This window comes from Ascaphus truei, chromosome 2, assembly GCF_040206685.1.
Source record: "Ascaphus truei isolate aAscTru1 chromosome 2, aAscTru1.hap1, whole genome shotgun sequence".
Taxonomy (NCBI): Eukaryota; Metazoa; Chordata; class Amphibia; order Anura; family Ascaphidae; genus Ascaphus; species Ascaphus truei.
In genome coordinates this window covers 475,288,547-475,307,636 of record NC_134484.1, presented here as the reverse complement: position 1 = coordinate 475,307,636, position 19,090 = coordinate 475,288,547, and the positions used below count along the sequence as shown (strand labels likewise).

Here is a 19,090-nt window from a genome sequence, read left to right as displayed (position 1 = left end):
GAAGCATTTCTCCCCTTTATGTGTTATTTATATTATTTTATATGATTGACACATGTATTACTGCTGTGAAGCGCTATGTACATTAATGGCACTATATAAATACAGACATACACATACAGGCGGGGAGAGAGGGAGCGAGCCAGGCACAGGGGGAGAGGGAGCGAGTCAGGCACAGGGGCAGAGGGAGCGAGTAAGGCACAGGGGGAGAGGGAGCGAGTCAGTCGGGGAGAGTCAGGCACAGGGGGAGAGAGTCAGGAAGGGCGTGGTAGGGAATCCCAGAGTTTTGTGCGTTTCCAACAGCAGACACAGCTGCTCATGCCTACGTACTGCCTGCCCCAGTGTCACTGACCTGCCTGGGAGCTGCTCATGCCTACGTACTGCCTGCCCCAGTGTCACTGACCTGCCTGGGAGCTGCTCATGCCTACGTACTGCCAGCCCCAGTGTCACTGACCTGCCTGGGAGCTGCTCATGCCTACGTACTGCCTGCCCCAGTGTCACTTACCTGCCTGGGAGCTGCTCATGCCTACGTACTGCCTGCCCCAGTGTCACTGACCTGCCTGGGAGCTGCTCATGCCTACGTACTGCCTGTCCCAGTGTCACTGACCTGCCTGGGAGCTGTTCATACCTACGTACTGCCTGTCCCAGTGTCACTGACCTGCCTGGGAGTAGCTCATGTCTACGTACTGCCTGTCCCAGTGTAACTGACCTGCCTGGGAGATGCTCATGCCTACGTACTGCCTGCCCCAGTGTCACTGACCTGCCTGGGAGCTGCTCATGCCTACGTACTGCCTGCCCCAGTGTCACTGACCTGCCTGGGAGCTGCTCATACCTACGTACTGCCTGTCCCAGTGTCACTGACCTGCTTGGGAGCTGCTCATGCCTACGTACTGCCTGTCCCAGTGTCACTGACCTGCCTGGGAGATGCTCATGCCTACGTACTGCCTGCCCCAGTGTCACTGACCTGCCTGGGAGATGCTCATGCCTACGTACTGCCTGCCCCAGTGTCACTGACCTGCCTGGGAGCTGCTCATGCCTACGTACTGCATGCCCCAGTGTCACTGACCTGCCTGGGAGCAGCTCATGCCTACGTACTGCCTGCCCCAGTGTCACTGACCTTCCTGGGAGCTGCTCATGCCTACGTACTGCCTGCCCCAGTGTCACTGACCTGCCTGGGAGCTGCTCATGCCTACGTACTGCCTGCCCCAGTGTCACTGACCTGCCTGGGAGCTGCTCATGCCTACGTACTGCCTGCCCCAGTGTCACTGACCTGCCTGGGAGCTGCTCATGCCTACGTACTGCCTGTCCCAGTGTCACTGACCTGCCTGGGAGCTGCTCATGCCTACGTACTGCCTGCCCCAGTGTCACTGACCTGCCTGGGAGCTGCTCTCTCCGTCCCCGCTCTGGGCGCCTGGCGCAGCATCACGGTCTGAATCCTCCTCTTCTTTGACCTTAACATTAAGTTCCAAGTTTTTGGAGTCTGTGAAACGCGACAAGTGATCATTAGTACGAATCAGGGGAGAGGACGGCAGTGGGGGGCTGGGGGGGATGCTGGCAGGAGGGAAGAGTGAGAGGGCAGAGGCTCTGGCACAGGGGGGGAGGGGGTGGGGGGTGAAGAGTCAGGCGGGGAAGAGTGATAGCGAGTTAGGCAGGGAAGAGAGAGAGCGAGTCAGGCGGGGAAGAGAGAGAGCGAGTCAGGCGGGGAAGAGAGCGAGTCAGGCGGGGAAGAGTGAGAGCGAGTCCGGCTGGGAAGAGAGAGCGAGTCAGGCGGGGAAGAGAGAGAACGAGTCAGGCGGGGAAGAGAGAGAGCGAGTCAGGCGGGGAAGAGAGAGAGCGAGTCAGGCGGGGAAGAGAGAGAGCGAGTCAGGCGGGGAAGAGAGAGAGCGAGTCAGGCGGGGAAGAGAGAGAGCGAGTCAGGCGGGGAAGAGAGCGAGTCAGGCGGGGAAGAGAGCGAGTCAGGCGGGGAAGAGAGCGAGTCAGGCGGGGAAGAGAGAGAGTCAGGCGGGGAAGAGAGAGAGTCAGGCGGGGAAGAGAGAGAGTCAGGCGGGGAAGAGAGAGCGAGTCAGGCGGGGAAGAGAGAGCGAGTCAGGCGGGGAAGAGAGAGAGAGTCAGGCGGGGAAGAGAGAGAGAGTCAGGCGGGGAAGAGAGAGCGAGTCAGGCGGGGAAGAGAGAGCGAGTCAGGCGGGGAAGAGAGAGCGAGTCAGGCGGGGAAGAGAGAGCGAGTCACGCGGGGAAGAGAGAGACGGGGTGTGGTAGGGAATTCCAGAATCTTGTGCGTTTCCAGCAGCAGACACAGCTGCTCATACCTACGTACAGCCTGCCCCAGTATTATTGACCAGCCCGGGAGCTGCTCATGCCTACGTACTGCCTGCCCCAGTGTCACTGACCTGCCCGGGAGCTGCTCATGCCTACGTACTGCCTGCCCCAGTGTCACTGACCTGCCTGGGAGCTGCTCATGCCTACGTACTGCCTGCCCCAGTGTCACTAACCTGCCTGGGAGCTGCTCATGCCTACGTACAGCCTGCCCCAGTGTCACTGACCTGCCTGGGAGCTGCTCATGCCTACGTACTGCCTGCCCCAGTGTCACTGACCTGCCTGGGAGCTGCTCATGCCTACGTACTGCCTGTCCCAGTGTCACTGACCTGCCTGGGAGCTGCTCATGCCTACGTACTGCCTGCCCCAGTGTCACTGACCTGCCTGGGAGCTGCTCATGCCTATGTACTGCCTGCCCCAGTGTCACTGACCTGCCTGGGAGCTGCTCATGCCTACGTACTGCCTGCCCCAGTGTCACTGACCTGCCTGGGAGCTGCTCATGCCTACGTACTGCCTGTCCCAGTGTCACTGACCTGCCTGGGAGCTGCTCGTGCCTACGTACTGCCTGCCCCAGTGTCACTTACCTGCCTGGGAGCTGCTCATGCCTACGTACTGCCTGCCCCAGTGTCACCGACATGCCTGGGAGCTGCTCATGCCTACGTACTGCCTGCCCCAGTGTCACTGACCTGCCTGGGAGCTGCTCATGCCTACATACTGCCTGTCCCAGTGTCACTGACCTGTCTGGGAGCTGCTCATGCCTACGTACTGCCTGCCCCAGTGTCACTGACCTGCCTGGGAGCTGCTCATGCCTACATACTGCCTGTCCCAGTGTCACTGACCTGTCTGGGAGCAGCTCGTGCCTACGTACTGCCTGCCCCAGTGTCACTGACCTGCCTGGGAGCTGCTCATGCCTACGTACTGCCTGCCCCAGTGTCACTGACCTGCCTGGGAGCTGCTCATGCCTACGTACTGCCTGCCCCAGTGTCACTGACCTACCTGGGAGCTGCTCATGCCTACGTACTGCCTGTCCCAGTGTCACTGACCTGCCTGGGAGCTGCTCATGCCTACGTACTGCCTGTCCCAGTGTCACTGACCTGCCTGGGAGCTGCTCATGCCTACGTACTGCCTGCCCCAGTGTCACTGACCTGCCTGGGAGCTGCTCATGCCTACGTACTGCCTGTCCCAGTGTCACTGACCTGCCTGGGAGCTGCTCATGCCTACGTACTGCCTGTCCCAGTGTCACTGACCTGCCTGGGAGCTGCTCATGCCTACGTACTGCCTGTCCCAGTGTCACTGACCTGCTTGGGAGCTGCTCATGCCTACGTACTGCCTGTCCCAGTGTCACTGACCTGCCTGGGAGCTGCTCATGCCTACGTACTGCCTGTCCCAGTGTCACTGACCTGCCTGGGAGCTGCTCATGCCTACGTACTGCCTGTCCCAGTGTCACTGACCTGCCTGGGAGCTGCTCATACCTACGTACTGCCTGCCCCAGTGTCACTGACCTGCCTGGGAGCTGCTCATGCCTACGTACTGCCTGTCCCAGTGTCACTGACCTGCTTGGGAGCTGCTCATGCCTACGTACTGCCTGCCCCAGTGTCACTGACCTGCCTGGGAGCTGCTCATGCCTACGTACTGCCTGTCCCAGTGTCACTGACCTGCCTGGGAGCTGCTCATGCCTACGTACTGCCTGCCCCAGTGTCACTGACCTGCCTGGGAGCTGCTCATACCTACGTACTGCCTGTCCCAGTGTCACTGACCTGCCTGGGAGCTGCTCATGCCTACGTACTGCCTGCCCCAGTGTCACTGACCTGCCTGGGAGCTGCTCGTGCCTACGTACTGCCTGTCCCAGTGTCACTGACCTGCCTGGGAGCTGCTCATGCCTACGTACTGCCTGCCCCAGTGTCACTGACCTGCCTGGGAGCTGCTCATGCCTACGTACTGCCTGCCCCAGTATCACTGACCTGCCTGGGAGCTGCTCATGCCTATGTACTGCCTGCCCCAGTGTCACTGACCTGCCTGGGAGCTGCTCATGCCTACGTACTGCCTGCCCCAGTGTCACTGACCTGCCTGGGAGCTGCTCATGCCTACGTACTGCCTGTCCCAGTGTCACTGACCTGCCTGGGAGCTGCTCGTGCCTACGTACTGCCTGCCCCAGTGTCACTTACCTGCCTGGGAGCTGCTCATGCCTACGTACTGCCTGCCCCAGTGTCACCGACATGCCTGGGAGCTGCTCATGCCTACGTACTGCCTGCCCCAGTGTCACTGACCTGCCTGGGAGCTGCTCATGCCTACATACTGCCTGTCCCAGTGTCACTGACCTGTCTGGGAGCTGCTCATGCCTACGTACTGCCTGCCCCAGTGTCACTGACCTGCCTGGGAGCTGCTCATGCCTACGTACTGCCTGCCCCAGTGTCACTGACCTGCCTGGGAGCTGCTCATGCCTACGTACTGCCTGCCCCAGTGTCACTGACCTGCCTGGGAGCTGCTCATACCTACGTACTGCCTGCCCCAGTGTCACTGACCTACCTGGGAGCTGCTCATGCCTACGTACTGCCTGTCCCAGTGTCACTGACCTGCCTGGGAGCTGCTCATGCCTACGTACTGCCTGTCCCAGTGTCACTGACCTGCCTGGGAGCTGCTCATGCCTACGTACTGCCTGCCCCAGTGTCACTGACCTGCCTGGGAGCTGCTCATGCCTACGTACTGCCTGTCCCAGTGTCACTGACCTGCCTGGGAGCTGCTCATAACTACGTACTGCCTGCCCCAGTGTCACTGACCTGCCTGGGAGCTGCTCATACCTACGTACTGCCTGCCCCAGTGTCACTGACCTACCTGGGAGCTGCTCATGCCTACGTACTGCCTGTCCCAGTGTCACTGACCTGCCTGGGAGCTGCTCATGCCTACGTACTGCCTGTCCCAGTGTCACTGACCTGCCTGGGAGCTGCTCATGCCTACGTACTGCCTGCCCCAGTGTCACTGACCTGCCTGGGAGCTGCTCATGCCTACGTACTGCCTGTCCCAGTGTCACTGACCTGCCTGGGAGCTGCTCATAACTACGTACTGCCTGTCCCAGTGTCACTGACCTGCCTGGGAGCTGCTCATAACTACGTACTGCCTGTCCCAGTATCACTGACCTGCCTGGGAGCTGCTCATGCCTACGTACTGCCTGCCCCAGTGTCACTGACCTGCCTGGGAGCTGCTCATGCCTACGTACTGCCTGCCCCAGTATCACTGACCTGCCTGGGAGCTGCTCATGCCTATGTACTGCCTGCCCCAGTGTCACTGACCTGCCTGGGAGCTGCTCATGCCTACGTACTGCCTGCCCCAGTGTCACTGACCTGCCTGGGAGCTGCTCATGCCTACGTACTGCCTGTCCCAGTGTCACTGACCTGCCTGGGAGCTGCTCGTGCCTACGTACTGCCTGCCCCAGTGTCACTTACCTGCCTGGGAGCTGCTCATGCCTACGTACTGCCTGCCCCAGTGTCACCGACATGCCTGGGAGCTGCTCATGCCTACGTACTGCCTGCCCCAGTGTCACTGACCTGCCTGGGAGCTGCTCATGCCTACATACTGCCTGTCCCAGTGTCACTGACCTGTCTGGGAGCTGCTCATGCCTACGTACTGCCTGCCCCAGTGTCACTGACCTGCCTGGGAGCTGCTCATGCCTACGTACTGCCTGCCCCAGTGTCACTGACCTGCCTGGGAGCTGCTCATGCCTACGTACTGCCTGCCCCAGTGTCACTGACCTGCCTGGGAGCTGCTCATACCTACGTACTGCCTGCCCCAGTGTCACTGACCTACCTGGGAGCTGCTCATGCCTACGTACTGCCTGTCCCAGTGTCACTGACCTGCCTGGGAGCTGCTCATGCCTACGTACTGCCTGTCCCAGTGTCACTGACCTGCCCGGGAGCTGCTCATGCCTACGTACTGCCTGTCCCAGTGTCACTGACCTGCTTGGGAGCTGCTCATGCCTACGTACTGCCTGCCCCAGTGTCACTGACCTGCCTGGGAGCTGCTCATAACTACGTACTGCCTGCCCCAGTGTCACTGACCTGCCTGGGAGCTGCTCATGCCTACGTACTGCCTGCCCCAGTGTCACTGACCTGCTTGGGAGCTGCTCATGCCTACGTACTGCCTGCCCCAGTGTCACTGACCTGCCTGGGAGCTGCTCATAACTACGTACTGCCTGTCCCAGTGTCACTGAGCTGCCTGGGAGCTGCTCATGCCTACATACTGCCTGTCCCAGTGTCACTGACCTGCCTGGGAGCTGCTCATGCCTACGTACTGCCTGCCCCAGTGTCACTGACCTGCCTGGGAGCTGCTCATGCCTACGTACTGCCTGCCCCAGTGTCACTGACCTGCCTGGGAGCTGCTCATGCCTACGTACTGCCTGTCCCAGTGTCACTGACCTGCCTGGGAGCTGCTCATGCCTACGTACTGCCTGTCCCAGTGTCACTGACCTGCCTGGGAGCTGCTCATGCCTACGTACTGCCTGTCCCAGTGTCACTGACCTGCCCGGGAGCTGCTCATGCCTACGTACTGCCTGTCCCAGTGTCACTGACCTGCTTGGGAGCTGCTCATGCCTACGTACTGCCTGTCCCAGTGTCACTGACCTGCTTGGGAGCTGCTCATGCCTACGTACTGCCTGCCCCAGTGTCACTGACCTGCCTGGGAGCAGCTCATGCCTACGTACTGCCTGCCCCAGTGTCACTGACCTGCCTGGGAGCTGCTCATGCCTACGTACTGCCTGCCCCAGTGTCACTGACCTGCCTGAGAGCTGCTCATGCCTACGTACTGCCTGCCCCAGTGTCACTGACCTGCCTGGGAGCTGCTCATAACTACGTACTGCCTGCCCCAGTGTCACTGACCTGGCTGGGAGCTGCTCATGCCTACGTACTGCCTGTCCCCGTGTCACTGACCTGCCTGGGAGCTGCTCATGCCTACGTACTGCCTGTCCCAGTGTCACTGACCTGCCTGGGAGCTGCTCATGCCTACGTACTGCCTGTCCCAGTGTCACTGACCTGTCTGGGAGATGCTCATAACTACGTACTGCCTGTCCCAGTGTCACTGACCTGCCTGGGAGCTGCTCATGCCTACGTACTGCCTGCCCCAGTGTCACTGACCTGCCTGGGAGCTGCTCATGCCTACGTACTGCCTGCCCCAGTATCACTGACCTGCCTGGGAGCTGCTCATGCCTATGTACTGCCTGCCCCAGTGTCACTGACCTGCCTGGGAGCTGCTCATGCCTATGTACTGCCTGTCCCAGTGTCACTGACCTGCCTGGGAGCTGCTCATGCCTACGTACTGCCTGCCCCAGTGTCACTGACCTGCCTGGGAGCTGCTCATGCCTACGTACTGCCTGTCCCAGTGTCACTGACCTGCTTTGGAGCTGCTCATGCCTACGTACTGCCTGCCCCAGTGTCACTGACCTGCCTGGGAGCTGCTCATAACTACGTACTGCCTGTCCCAGTGTCACTGACCTGCCTGGGAGCTGCTCATATCTACGTACTGCCTGCCCCAGTGTCACTGACCTGCCTGGGAGCTGCTCATGCCTACGTACTGCCTGCCCCAGTGTCACTGACCTGCCTGGGAGCTGCTCATGCCTACATACTGCCTGTCCCAGTGTCACTGACCTGCCTGGGAGCTGCTCATGCCTACGTACTGCCTGCCCCAGTGTCACTGACCTGCCTGGGAGCTGCTCATGCCTACGTACTGCCTGTCCCAGTGTCAGCGACCTGCCTGGGAGCTGCTCATGCCTACGTACTGCCTGCCCCAGTGTCACTGACCTGCCTGGGAGCTGCTCATGCCTACGTACTGCCTGCCCCAGTGTCACTGACCTGCCTGGGAGCTGCTCATACCTACGTACTGCCTGCCTGTCCCAGTGTCAGTGACCTGCCTGGGAGCTGCTCATGCCTACGTACTGCCTGCCCCAGTGTCACTGACCTGCCTGGGAGCTGCTCATGCCTACGTACTGCCTGCCCCAGTGTCACTGACCTGCCTGGGAGCTGCTCATAACTACGTACTGCCTGCCCCAGTGTCACTGACCTGCCTGGGAGCTGCTCATGCCTACGTACTGCCTGCCCCAGTGTCACTGACCTGCCTGGGAGCTGCTCATAACTACGTACTGCGTGCCCCAGTGTCACTGACCTGCCTGGGAGCTGCTCATGCCTACGTACTGCCTGCCCCAGTGTCACTGACCTGCCTGGGAGCTGCTCATACCTACGTACTGCCTGCCTGTCCCAGTGTCAGTGACCTGCCTGGGAGCTGCTCATGCCTACGTACTGCCTGCCCCAGTGTCACTAACCTGCCTGGGAGCTGCTCATACCTACGTACTGCCTGCCCCAGTGTCACTGACCTGCCTGGGAGCTGCTCATGCCTACGTACTGCCTGCCCCTATGTGTCACTGACCTGCCTGGGAGATGCTCATGCCTACGTACTGCCTGCCCCAGTGTCACTGACCTGCCTGGGAGCTGCTCTCTCCGTCCCCGCTCTGGGCGCCAGGCGCAGCGCCACGGTCTGAATCCTCCTCTTCTTTGACCTTAACATTAAGTTCCAAGTTTTTGGAGCCTGTGAAACGCGACAAGTGATCATTAGTACGAATCAGGGGAGAGGACGGCAGTGGGGGGCTGGGGGGGATGCTGGCAGGAGGGAAGAGTGAGAGGGCAGAGGCTCTGGCACAGGGGGGGAGGGGGTGGGGGGTGAAGAGTCAGGCGGGGAAGAGTGAGAGCGAGTTAGGCAGGGAAGAGAGAGCGCGAGTCAGGCGGGGAAGAGAGAGCGCGAGTCAGGCGGGGAAGAGAGAGCGCGAGTCAGGCGGGGAAGAGAGCGAGTCAGGCGGGGAAGAGAGCGAGTCAGGCGGGGAAGAGAGCGAGTCAGGCGGGGAAGAGAGCGAGTCAGGCGGGGAAGAGAGCGAGTCAGGCGGGGAAGAGAGCGAGTCAGGCGGGGAAGAGAGCGAGTCAGGCGGGGAAGAGAGAGCGAGTCAGGCGGGGAAGAGAGAGCGAGTCAGGCGGGGAAGAGAGCGAGTCAGGCGGGGAAGAGAGCGAGTCAGGCGCGGGAAGAGAGCCAGTCAGGCGGGGAAGAGAGCGAGTCAGGCGCGGGAAGAGAGATAGTCAGGCGGGGAAGAGAGAGAGTCAGGCGGGGAAGAGAGAGAGTCAGGCGGGGAAGAGAGCGAGTCAGGCCGGGAAGAGAGAGAGCGAGAATGCGGGGAAGAGAGAGCGAGTCAGGCGGGGAAGAGAGAGCGAGTCAGGCGGGGAAGAGAGCGAATCAGGCGGGGAAGAGAGAGCGAGTCACGCGGGGAAGAGAGAGCGAGTCACGCGGGGAAGAGAGCGAGTCAGGCGGGGAAGAGAGCGAGTCAGGCGGGGAAGAGAGCGAGTCAGGCGGGGAAGAGAGAGCGAGTCAGGCGGGGAAGAGAGAGCGAGTCAGGCGGGGAAGAGAGAGCGAGTCAGGCGGGGAAGAGAGAGCGAGTCAGGCGGGGAAGAGAGTGAATCAGGCGGGGAAGAGAGAGCGAGTCACGCGGGGAAGAGAGAGCGAGTCACGCGGGGAAGAGAGCGAGTCAGGCGGGGAAGAGAGCGAGTCAGGCGGGGAAGAGAGCGAGTCAGGCGGGGAAGAGAGCGAGTCACGCGGGGAAGAGAGAGCGAGTCACGCGGGGAAGAGAGAGACGGGGTGTGGTAGGGAATTCCAGAATCTTGTGCGTTTCCAGCAGCAGACACAGCTGCTCATACCTACGTACTGCCTGCCCCAGTGTCACTGACCTGCCTGGGAGCTGCTCATGCCTACGTACTGCCTGCCCCAGTATTATTGACCAGCCCGGGAGCTGCTCATGCTTACGTACTGCCTGCCCCAGTGTCACTGACCTGCCTGGGAGCTGCTCATGCCTACGTACTGCTTGCCCCAGTATTATTGACCAGCCTGGGAGCTGTTCATGACTACGTCCTGCCTGCCCCAGTGTCACTGACCTGCCTGGGAGATGCTCATGCCTACGTACTGCCTGCTCCAGTGTCACTGACCTGCCTGGGAGCTGCTCATGCCTACGTACTGCCTGCCCCAGTGTCACTGACCTGCCTGGGAGATGCTCATGCCTACGTACTGCCTGCCCCAGTGTCACTGACCTGCCTGGGAGCTGCTCATGCCTACGTACTGCCTGCCCCAGTATCACTGACCTGCCTGGGAGCTGCTCATGCCTACGTACTGCCTGTCCCAGTGTCACTGACCTGCCTGGGAGCTGCTCGTGCCTACGTACTGCCTGCCCCAGTGTCACTGACCTGCCTGGGAGCTGCTCATGCCTACGTACTGCCTGTCCCAATGTCACTGACCTGCCTGGGAGCTGCTCATGCCTACGTACTGCCTGTCCCAGTGTCACTGACCTGCCTGGGAGCTGCTCATGCCTACGTACTGCCTGCCCCAGTGTCACTGACCTGCCTGGGAGCTGCTCATGCCTACGTACTGCCTGTCCCAATGTCACTGACCTGCCTGGGAGCTGCTCATGCCTACGTACTGCCTGCCCCAGTGTCACTGACCTGCCTGGGAGCTGCTCATGCCTACGTACTGCCTGTCCCAGTGTCACTGACCTGCCTGGGAGCTGCTCATGCCTACGTACTGCCTGCCCCAGTGTCACTGACCTGCCTGGGAGCTGCTCATGCCTACGTACTGCCTGTCCCAGTGTCACTGACCTGCCTGGGAGCTGCTCATGCCTACGTACTGCCTGCCCCAGTGTCACTGACCTGCCTGGGAGCTGCTCATGCCTACGTACTGCCTGCCCCAGTGTCACTGACCTGCCTGAGAGCTGCTCGTGCCTACGTACTGCCTGTCCCAATGTCACTGACCTGCCTGGGAGCTGCTCATGCCTACGTACTGCCTGCCCCAGTGTCACTAACCTGCCTGGGAGCTGCTCATGCCTACGTACTGCCTGCCCCAGTGTCACTGACCTGCCTGGGAGCTGCTCATGCCTACGTACTGCCTGTCCCAATGTCACTGACCTGCCTGGGAGCTGCTCATGCCTACGTACTGCCTGCCCCAGTGTCACTGACCTGCCTGGGAGCTGCTCATGCCTACGTACTGCCTGCCCCAGTGTCACTGACCTGCCTGGGAGCTGCTCATGCCTACATACTGCCTGCCCCAGTGTCACTGAACTGCCTGGGAGCTGCTGATGCCCGCGTACTGCCTGTCCCAGTGTCACTGACCTGCCTGGGAGCTGCTCATGCCTACGTACTGCCTGCCCCAGTGTCACTGACCTGCCTGGGAGCTGCTGATGCCCGCGTACTGCCTGTCCCAATGTTACTGACCTGCTTGGGAGCTGCTCTCTCTGTCCCCGCTCTGGGCGCCTGGCGCAGCATCACGGTCTGAATCCTCCTCTTCTTTGACCTTAACATTAAGTTCCAAGTTTTTGGAGTCTGTGAAACGCGACAAGTGATCATTAGTACGAATCAGGGGAGAGGACGGCAGTGGGGGGCTGGGGGGGATGCTGGCAGGAGGGAAGAGTGAGAGGGCAGAGGCTCTGGCACAGGGGGGGAGGGGGTGGGGGGTGAAGAGTCAGGCGGGGAAGAGTGATAGCGAGTTAGGCAGGGAAGAGAGAGAGCGAGTCAGGCGGGGAAGAGAGAGAGCGAGTCAGGCGGGGAAGAGAGAGAGCGAGTCAGGCGGGGAAGAGAGAGAGCGAGTCAGGCGGGGAAGAGAGAGAGCGAGTCAGGCGGGGAAGAGAGAGAGCGAGTCAGGCGGGGAAGAGTGAGAGCGAGTCCGGCTGGGAAGAGAGAGCGAGTCAGGCGGGGAAGAGAGAGAACGAGTCAGGCGGGGAAGAGAGAGAGCGAGTCAGGCGGGGAAGAGAGAGAGCGAGTCAGGCGGGGAAGAGAGAGAGCGAGTCAGGCGGGGAAGAGAGAGAGCGAGTCAGGCGGGGAAGAGAGAGAGCGAGTCAGGCGGGGAAGAGAGAGAGCGAGTCAGGCGGGGAAGAGAGAGAGCGAGTCAGGCGGGGAAGAGAGAGAGCGAGTCAGGCGGGGAAGAGAGCGAGCGAGTCAGGCGGGGAAGAGAGCGAGTCAGGCGGGGAAGAGAGCGAGTCAGGCGGGGAAGAGAGAGAGCGAGTCCGGCGGGGAAGAGAGCGCGAGTCAGGCGGGGAAGAGAGAGAGCGAGTCAGGCGGGGAAGAGAGAGAGCGAGTCAGGCGGGGAAGAGAGCGAGCGAGTCAGGCGGGGAAGAGAGCGAGTCAGGCGGGGAAGAGAGCGAGTCAGGCGGGGAAGAGAGAGAGTCAGGCGGGGAAGAGAGAGAGTCAGGCGGGGAAGAGAGAGAGTCAGGCGGGGAAGAGAGAGAGTCAGGCGGGGAAGAGAGAGAGCGAGTATGCGGGGAAGAGAGAGCGAGTCAGGCGGGGAAGAGAGAGCGAGTCAGGCGGGGAAGAGAGAGCGAGTCAGGCGGGGAAGAGAGAGAGAGTCAGGCGGGGAAGAGAGAGAGAGTCAGGCGGGGAAGAGAGAGCGAGTCAGGCGGGGAAGAGAGAGCGAGTCAGGCGGGGAAGAGAGAGCGAGTCAGGCGGGGAAGAGAGAGCGAGTCACGCGGGGAAGAGAGAGACGGGGTGTGGTAGGGAATTCCAGAATCTTGTGCGTTTCCAGCAGCAGACACAGCTGCTCATACCTACGTACTGCCTGCCCCAGTGTCCCTGACCTGCCTGGGAGCTGCTCATGCCTACGTACTGCCTGCCCCAGTGTCACTGACCTGCCTGGGAGCTGTTCATGACTACGTCCTGCCTGCCCCAGTGTCACTGACCTGCCTGGGAGCTGCTCATACCTACATACTGCCTGCCCCAGTGTCACTGACCTGCCTGGGAGCTGCTCATGCCTATGTACTGCCTGCCCCAGTGTCACTGACCTGCCTGGGAGATGCTCATGCCTACGTACTGCCTGCCCCAGTGTCACTGACCTGCCTGGGAGCTGCTCATGCCTACGTACTGCCTGCCCCAGTATCACTGACCTGCCTGGGAGCAGCTCATACCTACGTACTGCCTGCCTGTCCCAGTGTCACTGACCTGCCTGGGAGCTGCTCGTGCCTACGTACTGCCTGCCCCAGTGTCACTGACCTGCCTGGGAGCTGCTCATGCCTACGTACTGCCTGTCCCAATGTCACTGACCTGCCTGGGAGCTGCTCATGCCTACGTACTGCCTGTCCCAGTGTCACTGACCTGCCTGGGAGCTGCTCATGCCTACGTACTGCCTGCCCCAGTGTCACTGACCTGCCTGGGAGCTGCTCATGCCTACGTACTGCCTGTCCCAATGTCACTGACCTGCCTGGGAGCTGCTCATACCTACGTACTGCCTGCCCCAGTGTCAGTGACCTGCCTGGGAGCTGCTCATGCCTACGTACTGCCTGCCCCAGTGTCACTGACCTGCCTGGGAGCTGCTCATGCCTACGTACTGCCTGCCCCAGTGTCACTGACCTGCCTGGGAGCTGCTCATACCTACGTACTGCCTGCCTGTCCCAGTGTCAGTGACCTGCCTGGGAGCTGCTCATGCCTACGTACTGCCTGTCCCAGTGTCACTGACCTGCCTGGGAGCTGCTCATGCCTACGTACTGCCTGCCCCTATGTGTCACTGACCTGCCTGGGAGATGCTCGTGCCTACGTACTGCCTGTCCCAGTGTCACTGACCTGCCTGGGAGCTGCTCTCTCCGTCCCCGCTCTGGGCGCCAGGCGCAGCGTCACGGTCTGAATCCTCCTCTTCTTTGACCTTAACATTAAGTTCCAAGTTTTTGGAGTCTGTGAAACGCGACAAGTGATCATTAGTACGAATCAGGGGAGAGGACGGCAGTGGGGGGCTGGGGGGGATGCTGGCAGGAGGGAAGAGTGAGAGGGCAGAGGCTCTGGCACAGGGGGGGAGGGGGTGGGGGGTGAAGAGTCAGGCGGGGAAGAGTGAGAGCGAGTTAGGCAGGGAAGAGAGAGCGCGAGTCAGGCGGGGAAGAGAGAGCGCGAGTCAGGCGGGGAAGAGAGAGCGCGAGTCAGGCGGGGAAGAGAGAGAGCGAGTCAGGCCAGGAAGAGAGCGAGTCAGGCGGGGAAGAGAGCGAGTCTGGCTGGGAAGAGAGAGCGAGTCAGGCGGGGAAGAGAGAGAGCGAGTCAGGCGGGGAAGAGAGAGAGCGAGTCAGGCGGGGAAGAGAGAGCGAGTCAGGCGGGGAAGAGAGCGAGTCAGGCGGGGAAGAGAGCGAGTCAGGCGGGGAAGAGAGCGAGTCAGGCGGGGAAGAGAGCGAGTCAGGCGGGGAAGAGAGCGAGTCAGGCGGGGAAGAGAGCGAGTCAGGCGGGGAAGAGAGCGAGTCAGGCGGGGAAGAGAGCGAGTCAGGCGCGGGAAGAGAGCCAGTCAGGCGGGGAAGAGAGCGAGTCAGGCGGGGAAGAGAGAGAGTCAGGCGGGGAAGAGAGAGAGTTAGGCCGGGAAGAGAGAGAGCGAGAATGCGGGGAAGAGAGAGCGAGTCAGGCGGGGAAGAGAGAGCGAGTCAGGCGGGGAAGACAGAGCGAGTCAGGCGGGGAAGAGAGAGCGAGTCAGGCGGGGAAGAGAGAGCGAGTCAGGCGGGGAAGAGAGAGCGAGTCAGGCGGGGAAGAGAGCGAGTCAGGCGGGGAAGAGAGAGCGAGTCACGCGGGGAAGAGAGAGCGAGTCACGCGGGGAAGAGAGAGACGGGGTGTGGTAGGGAATTCCAGAATCTTGTGCGTTTCCAGCAGCAGACACAGCTGCTCATACCTACGTACAGCCTGCCCCAGTATTATTGACCAGCCCGGGAGCTGCTCATGCTTACGTACTGCCTGCCCCAGTGTCACTGACCTGCCTGGGAGCTGCTCATGCCTACGTACTGCCTGCCCCAGTGTCACTGACCTGCCTGGGAGCTGCTCATGCCTACGTACTGCCTGCCCCAGTGTCACTGACCTGCCTGGGAGCTGCTCATGCCTACGTACTGCTTGCCCCAGTATTATTGACCAGCCTGGGAGCTGTTCATGACTACGTCCTGCCTGCCCCAGTGTCACTGACCTGCCTGGGAGATGCTCATGCCTATGTACTGCCTGCCCCAGTGTCACTGACCTGCCTGGGAGATGCTCATGCCTACGTACTGCCTGCCCCAGTGTCACTGACCTGCCTGGGAGCTGCTCATGCCTACGTACTGCCTGCCCCAGTATCACTGACCTGCCTGGGAGCTGCTCATGCCTACGTACTGCCTGTCCCAGTGTCACTGACCTGCCTGGGAGCTGCTCGTGCCTACGTACTGCCTGCCCCAGTGTCACTGACCTGCCTGGGAGCTGCTCATGCCTACGTACTGCCTGTCCCAATGTCACTGACCTGCCTGGGAGCTGCTCATGCCTACGTACTGCCTGTCCCAGTGTCACTGACCTGCCTGGGAGCTGCTCATGCCTACGTACTGCCTGTCCCAGTGTCACTGACCTGCCTGGGAGCTGCTCATGCCTACGTACTGCCTGCCCCAGTGTCACTGACCTGCCTGGGAGCTGCTCATGCCTACGTACTGCCTGTCCCAATGTCACTGACCTGCCTGGGAGCTGCTCATGCCTACGTACTGCCTGCCCCAGTGTCACTGACCTGCCTGGGAGCTGCTCATGCCTACGTACTGCCTGCCCCAGTGTCACTGACCTGCCTGGGAGCTGCTGATGCCTACGTACTGCCTGCCCCAGTGTCACTGACCTGCCTGGGAGCTGCTCTCTCCGTCCCCGCTCTGGGCGCCAGGCGCAGCATCACGGTCTGAATCCTCCTCTTCTTTGACCTTAACATTAAGTTCCAAGTTTTTGGAGTCTGTGAAACGCGACAAGTGATCATTAGTACGAATCAGGGGAGAGGACGGCAGTGGGGGGCTGGGGGGGATGCTGGCAGGAGGGAAGAGTGAGAGGGCAGAGGCTCTGGCACAGGGGGGGAGGGGGTGGGGGGTGAAGAGTCAGGCGGGGAAGAGTGATAGCGAGTTAGGCAGGGAAGAGAGAGAGCGAGTCAGGCCGGGAAGAGAGAGAGCGAGTCAGGCGGGGAAGAGAGAGAGCGAGTCAGGCGGGGAAGAGAGAGAGCGAGTCAGGCGGGGAAGAGAGAGAGCGAGTCAGGCGGGGAAGAGAGAGAGCGAGTCAGGCGGGGAAGAGAGAGAGCGAGTCAGGCGGGGAAGAGAGAGAGCGAGTCAGGCGGGGAAGAGAGCGAGCGAGTCAGGCGGGGAAGAGAGCGAGTCAGGCGGGGAAGAGAGCGAGTCAGGCGGGGAAGAGAGAGAGTCAGGCGGGGAAGAGAGAGAGTCAGGCGGGGAAGAGAGAGAGTCAGGCGGGGAAGAGAGAGAGTCAGGCGGGGAAGAGAGAGCGAGTCAGGCGGGGAAGAGAGAGCGAGTCAGGCGGGGAAGAGAGAGCGAGTCAGGCGGGGAAGAGAGAGCGAGTCAGGCGGGGAAGAGAGCGAGTCAGGCGGGGAAGAGAGAGCGAGTCACGCGGGGAAGAGAGAGCGAGTCAGGCGGGGAAGAGAGAGCGAGTCACACGGGGAAGAGAGAGACGGGGTGTGGTAGGGAATTCCAGAATCTTGTGCGTTTCCAGCAGCAGACACAGCTGCTCATACCTACGTACTGCCTGCCCCAGTGTCACTGACCTGCCTGGGAGCTGCTCATGCCTACGTACTGCCTGCCCCAGTGTCACTGACCTGCCTGGGAGCTGCTCATGCCTACGTACTGCCTGCCCCAGTGTCACTGACCTGCCTGGGAGCTGCTCATGCTTACGTACTGCCTGCCCCAGTGTCACTGACCTGCCTGGGAGCTGCTCATGCCTACGTACTGCCTGCCCCAGTGTCACTGACCTGCCTGGGAGCTGCTCATGCTTACGTACTGCCTGTCCCAGTGTCACTGACCTGCCTGGGAGATGCTCATGCCTACGTACTGCCTGCCCCAGTGTCACTGACCTGCCTGGGAGCTGCTCATGTCTACTACTGCCTGCCCCAGTGTCACGGACCTGCCTGGGAGCTGCTCATGCCTACGTACTGCCTGCCCCAGTGTCACTGACCTGCCTGGGAGCTGCTCATGCCTACGTACTGCCTGCCCCAGTGTCACTGACCTGCCTGGGAGCTGCTCATGCCTATGTACTGCCTGCCCCAGTGTCACTGACCTGCCTGGGAGCTGCTCATGCCTACGTACTGCGTGTCCCAGTGTCACTGACCTGCCTGGGAGCTGCTCGTGCCTACGTACTGCCTGCCCCAGTGTCACTGACCTGTCTGGGAGCTGCTCATGCCTACGTACTGCCTGCCCCAGTGTCACTGACCTGCCTGGGAGCTGCTCATGCCTACGTACTGCCTGCCCCAGTGTCACCGACATGCCTGGGAGCTGCTCATGCCTACGTACTGCCTGCCCCAGTGTCACTGACCTGCCTGGGAGCTGCTCATGCCTACGTACTGCCTGCCCCAGTGTCACTGACCTGCCTGGGAGCTGCTCATGCCTACGTACTGCCTGCTCCAGTGTCACTGACCTGCCTGGGAGCTGCTCATGCCTACGTACTGCCTGTCCCAGTGTCACTGACCTGCCTGGGAGCTGCTCATGCCTACGTACTGCCTGCCCCAGTGTCACTGACCTGCCTGGGAGCTGCTCATGCCTACGTACTGCCTGTCCCAGTGTCACTGACCTGCCTGGGAGCTGCTCATACCTACGTACTGCCTGCCCCAGTGTCACTGACCTGGCTGGGAGCTGCTCATGCCTACGTACTGCCTGTCCCAGTGTCACTGACCTGCCTGGGAGCTGCTCATGCCTACGTACTGCCTGTCCCAATGTCACTGACCTGCCTGGGAGCTGCTCATGCCTACATACTGCCTGCCCAAGTGTCACTGACCTGCCTGGGAGCTGCTCATGCCTACGTACTGCCTGTCCCAATGTCACTGACCTGCCTGGGAGCTGCTCATGCCTACGTACTGCCAGCCCCAGTGTCACTGACCTGCCTGGGAGCTGCTCATGCCTACGTACTGCCTGTCCCAGTGTCACTGACCTGCCCGGGAGCTGCTCATGCCTACGTACTGCCTGTCCCAGTGTCACTGACCTGCCTGGGAGCTGCTCATGCCTACGTACTGCCTGCCCCAGTGTCACTGACCTGCCTGGGAGCTGCTCATACCTACGTACTGCCTGCCTGTCCCAGTGTCACTGACCTGCATGGGAGCTGCTCGTGCCTACGTACTGCCTGCCCCCGTGTCACTGACCTGCCTGGGAGCTGCTCATAACTACGTACTGCCTGCCCCAGTGTCACTGACCTGCCTGGGAGCTGCTCATGCCTACGTACTGCCTGCCCCAGTGTCACTGACCTGCCTGGGAGCTGCTCATGCCTATGTACTGCCTGTCCCAGTGTCACTGACCTGCCTGGGAGCTGCTCATGCCTACGTACTGCCTGCCCCAGTGTCACTGACCTGCCTGGGAGCTGCTCATGCCTATGTCCTGCCTGTCCCAGTGTCACTGACCTGCCTGGGAGCTGCTCATACCTACGTACTGCCTGCCCCAGTGTCACTGACCTGCCTGGGAGCTGCTCATATCTACGTACTGCCTGCCCCAGTGTCACTGACCTGCCTGGGAGCTGCTCATGCCTACGTACTGCCTGTCCCAGTGTCAGCGACCTGCCTGGGAGCTGCTCATGCCTACGTACTGCCTGTCCCAGTGTCACTGACCTGCCCGGGAGCTGCTCATGCCTACGTACTGCCTGTCCCAGTGTCACTGACCTGCCCGGGAGCTGCTCATATCTACGTACTGCCTGCCCCAGTGTCACTGACCTGCCTGGGAGATGCTCATAACTACGTACTGCCTGTCCCAGTGTCACTGACCTGCCTGGGAGCTGCTCATAACTACGTACTG

At 61.4% G+C, this 19,090-nt stretch overlaps 1 protein-coding gene across 20 annotated transcripts in view; it reads right to left on the bottom strand.

The window, feature by feature from the left end:
* The window catches only part of LOC142487993 (uncharacterized), a 145,455-nt gene that overhangs the window by 55,990 nt on the left and 70,375 nt on the right, over positions 1–19,090 (bottom strand). For 12 of the 20 annotated variants that reach the window (XR_012799380.1, XM_075588278.1, XM_075588273.1 and 9 more), the window contains 5 exons: positions 15,946–16,053; positions 13,923–14,030; positions 11,589–11,696; positions 8,770–8,877; positions 1,370–1,477 (listed from right to left, as the gene is read on the bottom strand). The exons of 1 other annotated variant lie outside the window; for it this stretch is intronic. Coding sequence is in view for 18 of the 19 variants with exons in the window: in XM_075588278.1 (XP_075444393.1) it covers positions 1,370–1,477; positions 8,770–8,877; positions 11,589–11,696; positions 13,923–14,030; positions 15,946–16,053 (540 nt within the window). In the remaining variant the exon portion in view is untranslated. The remainder of the gene's footprint in view (positions 1–1,369; positions 1,478–8,769; positions 8,878–11,588; positions 11,697–13,922; positions 14,031–15,945; positions 16,054–19,090) is intronic. 7 more of the 20 variants (XM_075588263.1, XM_075588264.1, XM_075588261.1 and 4 more) reach the window with 7 other exon arrangements.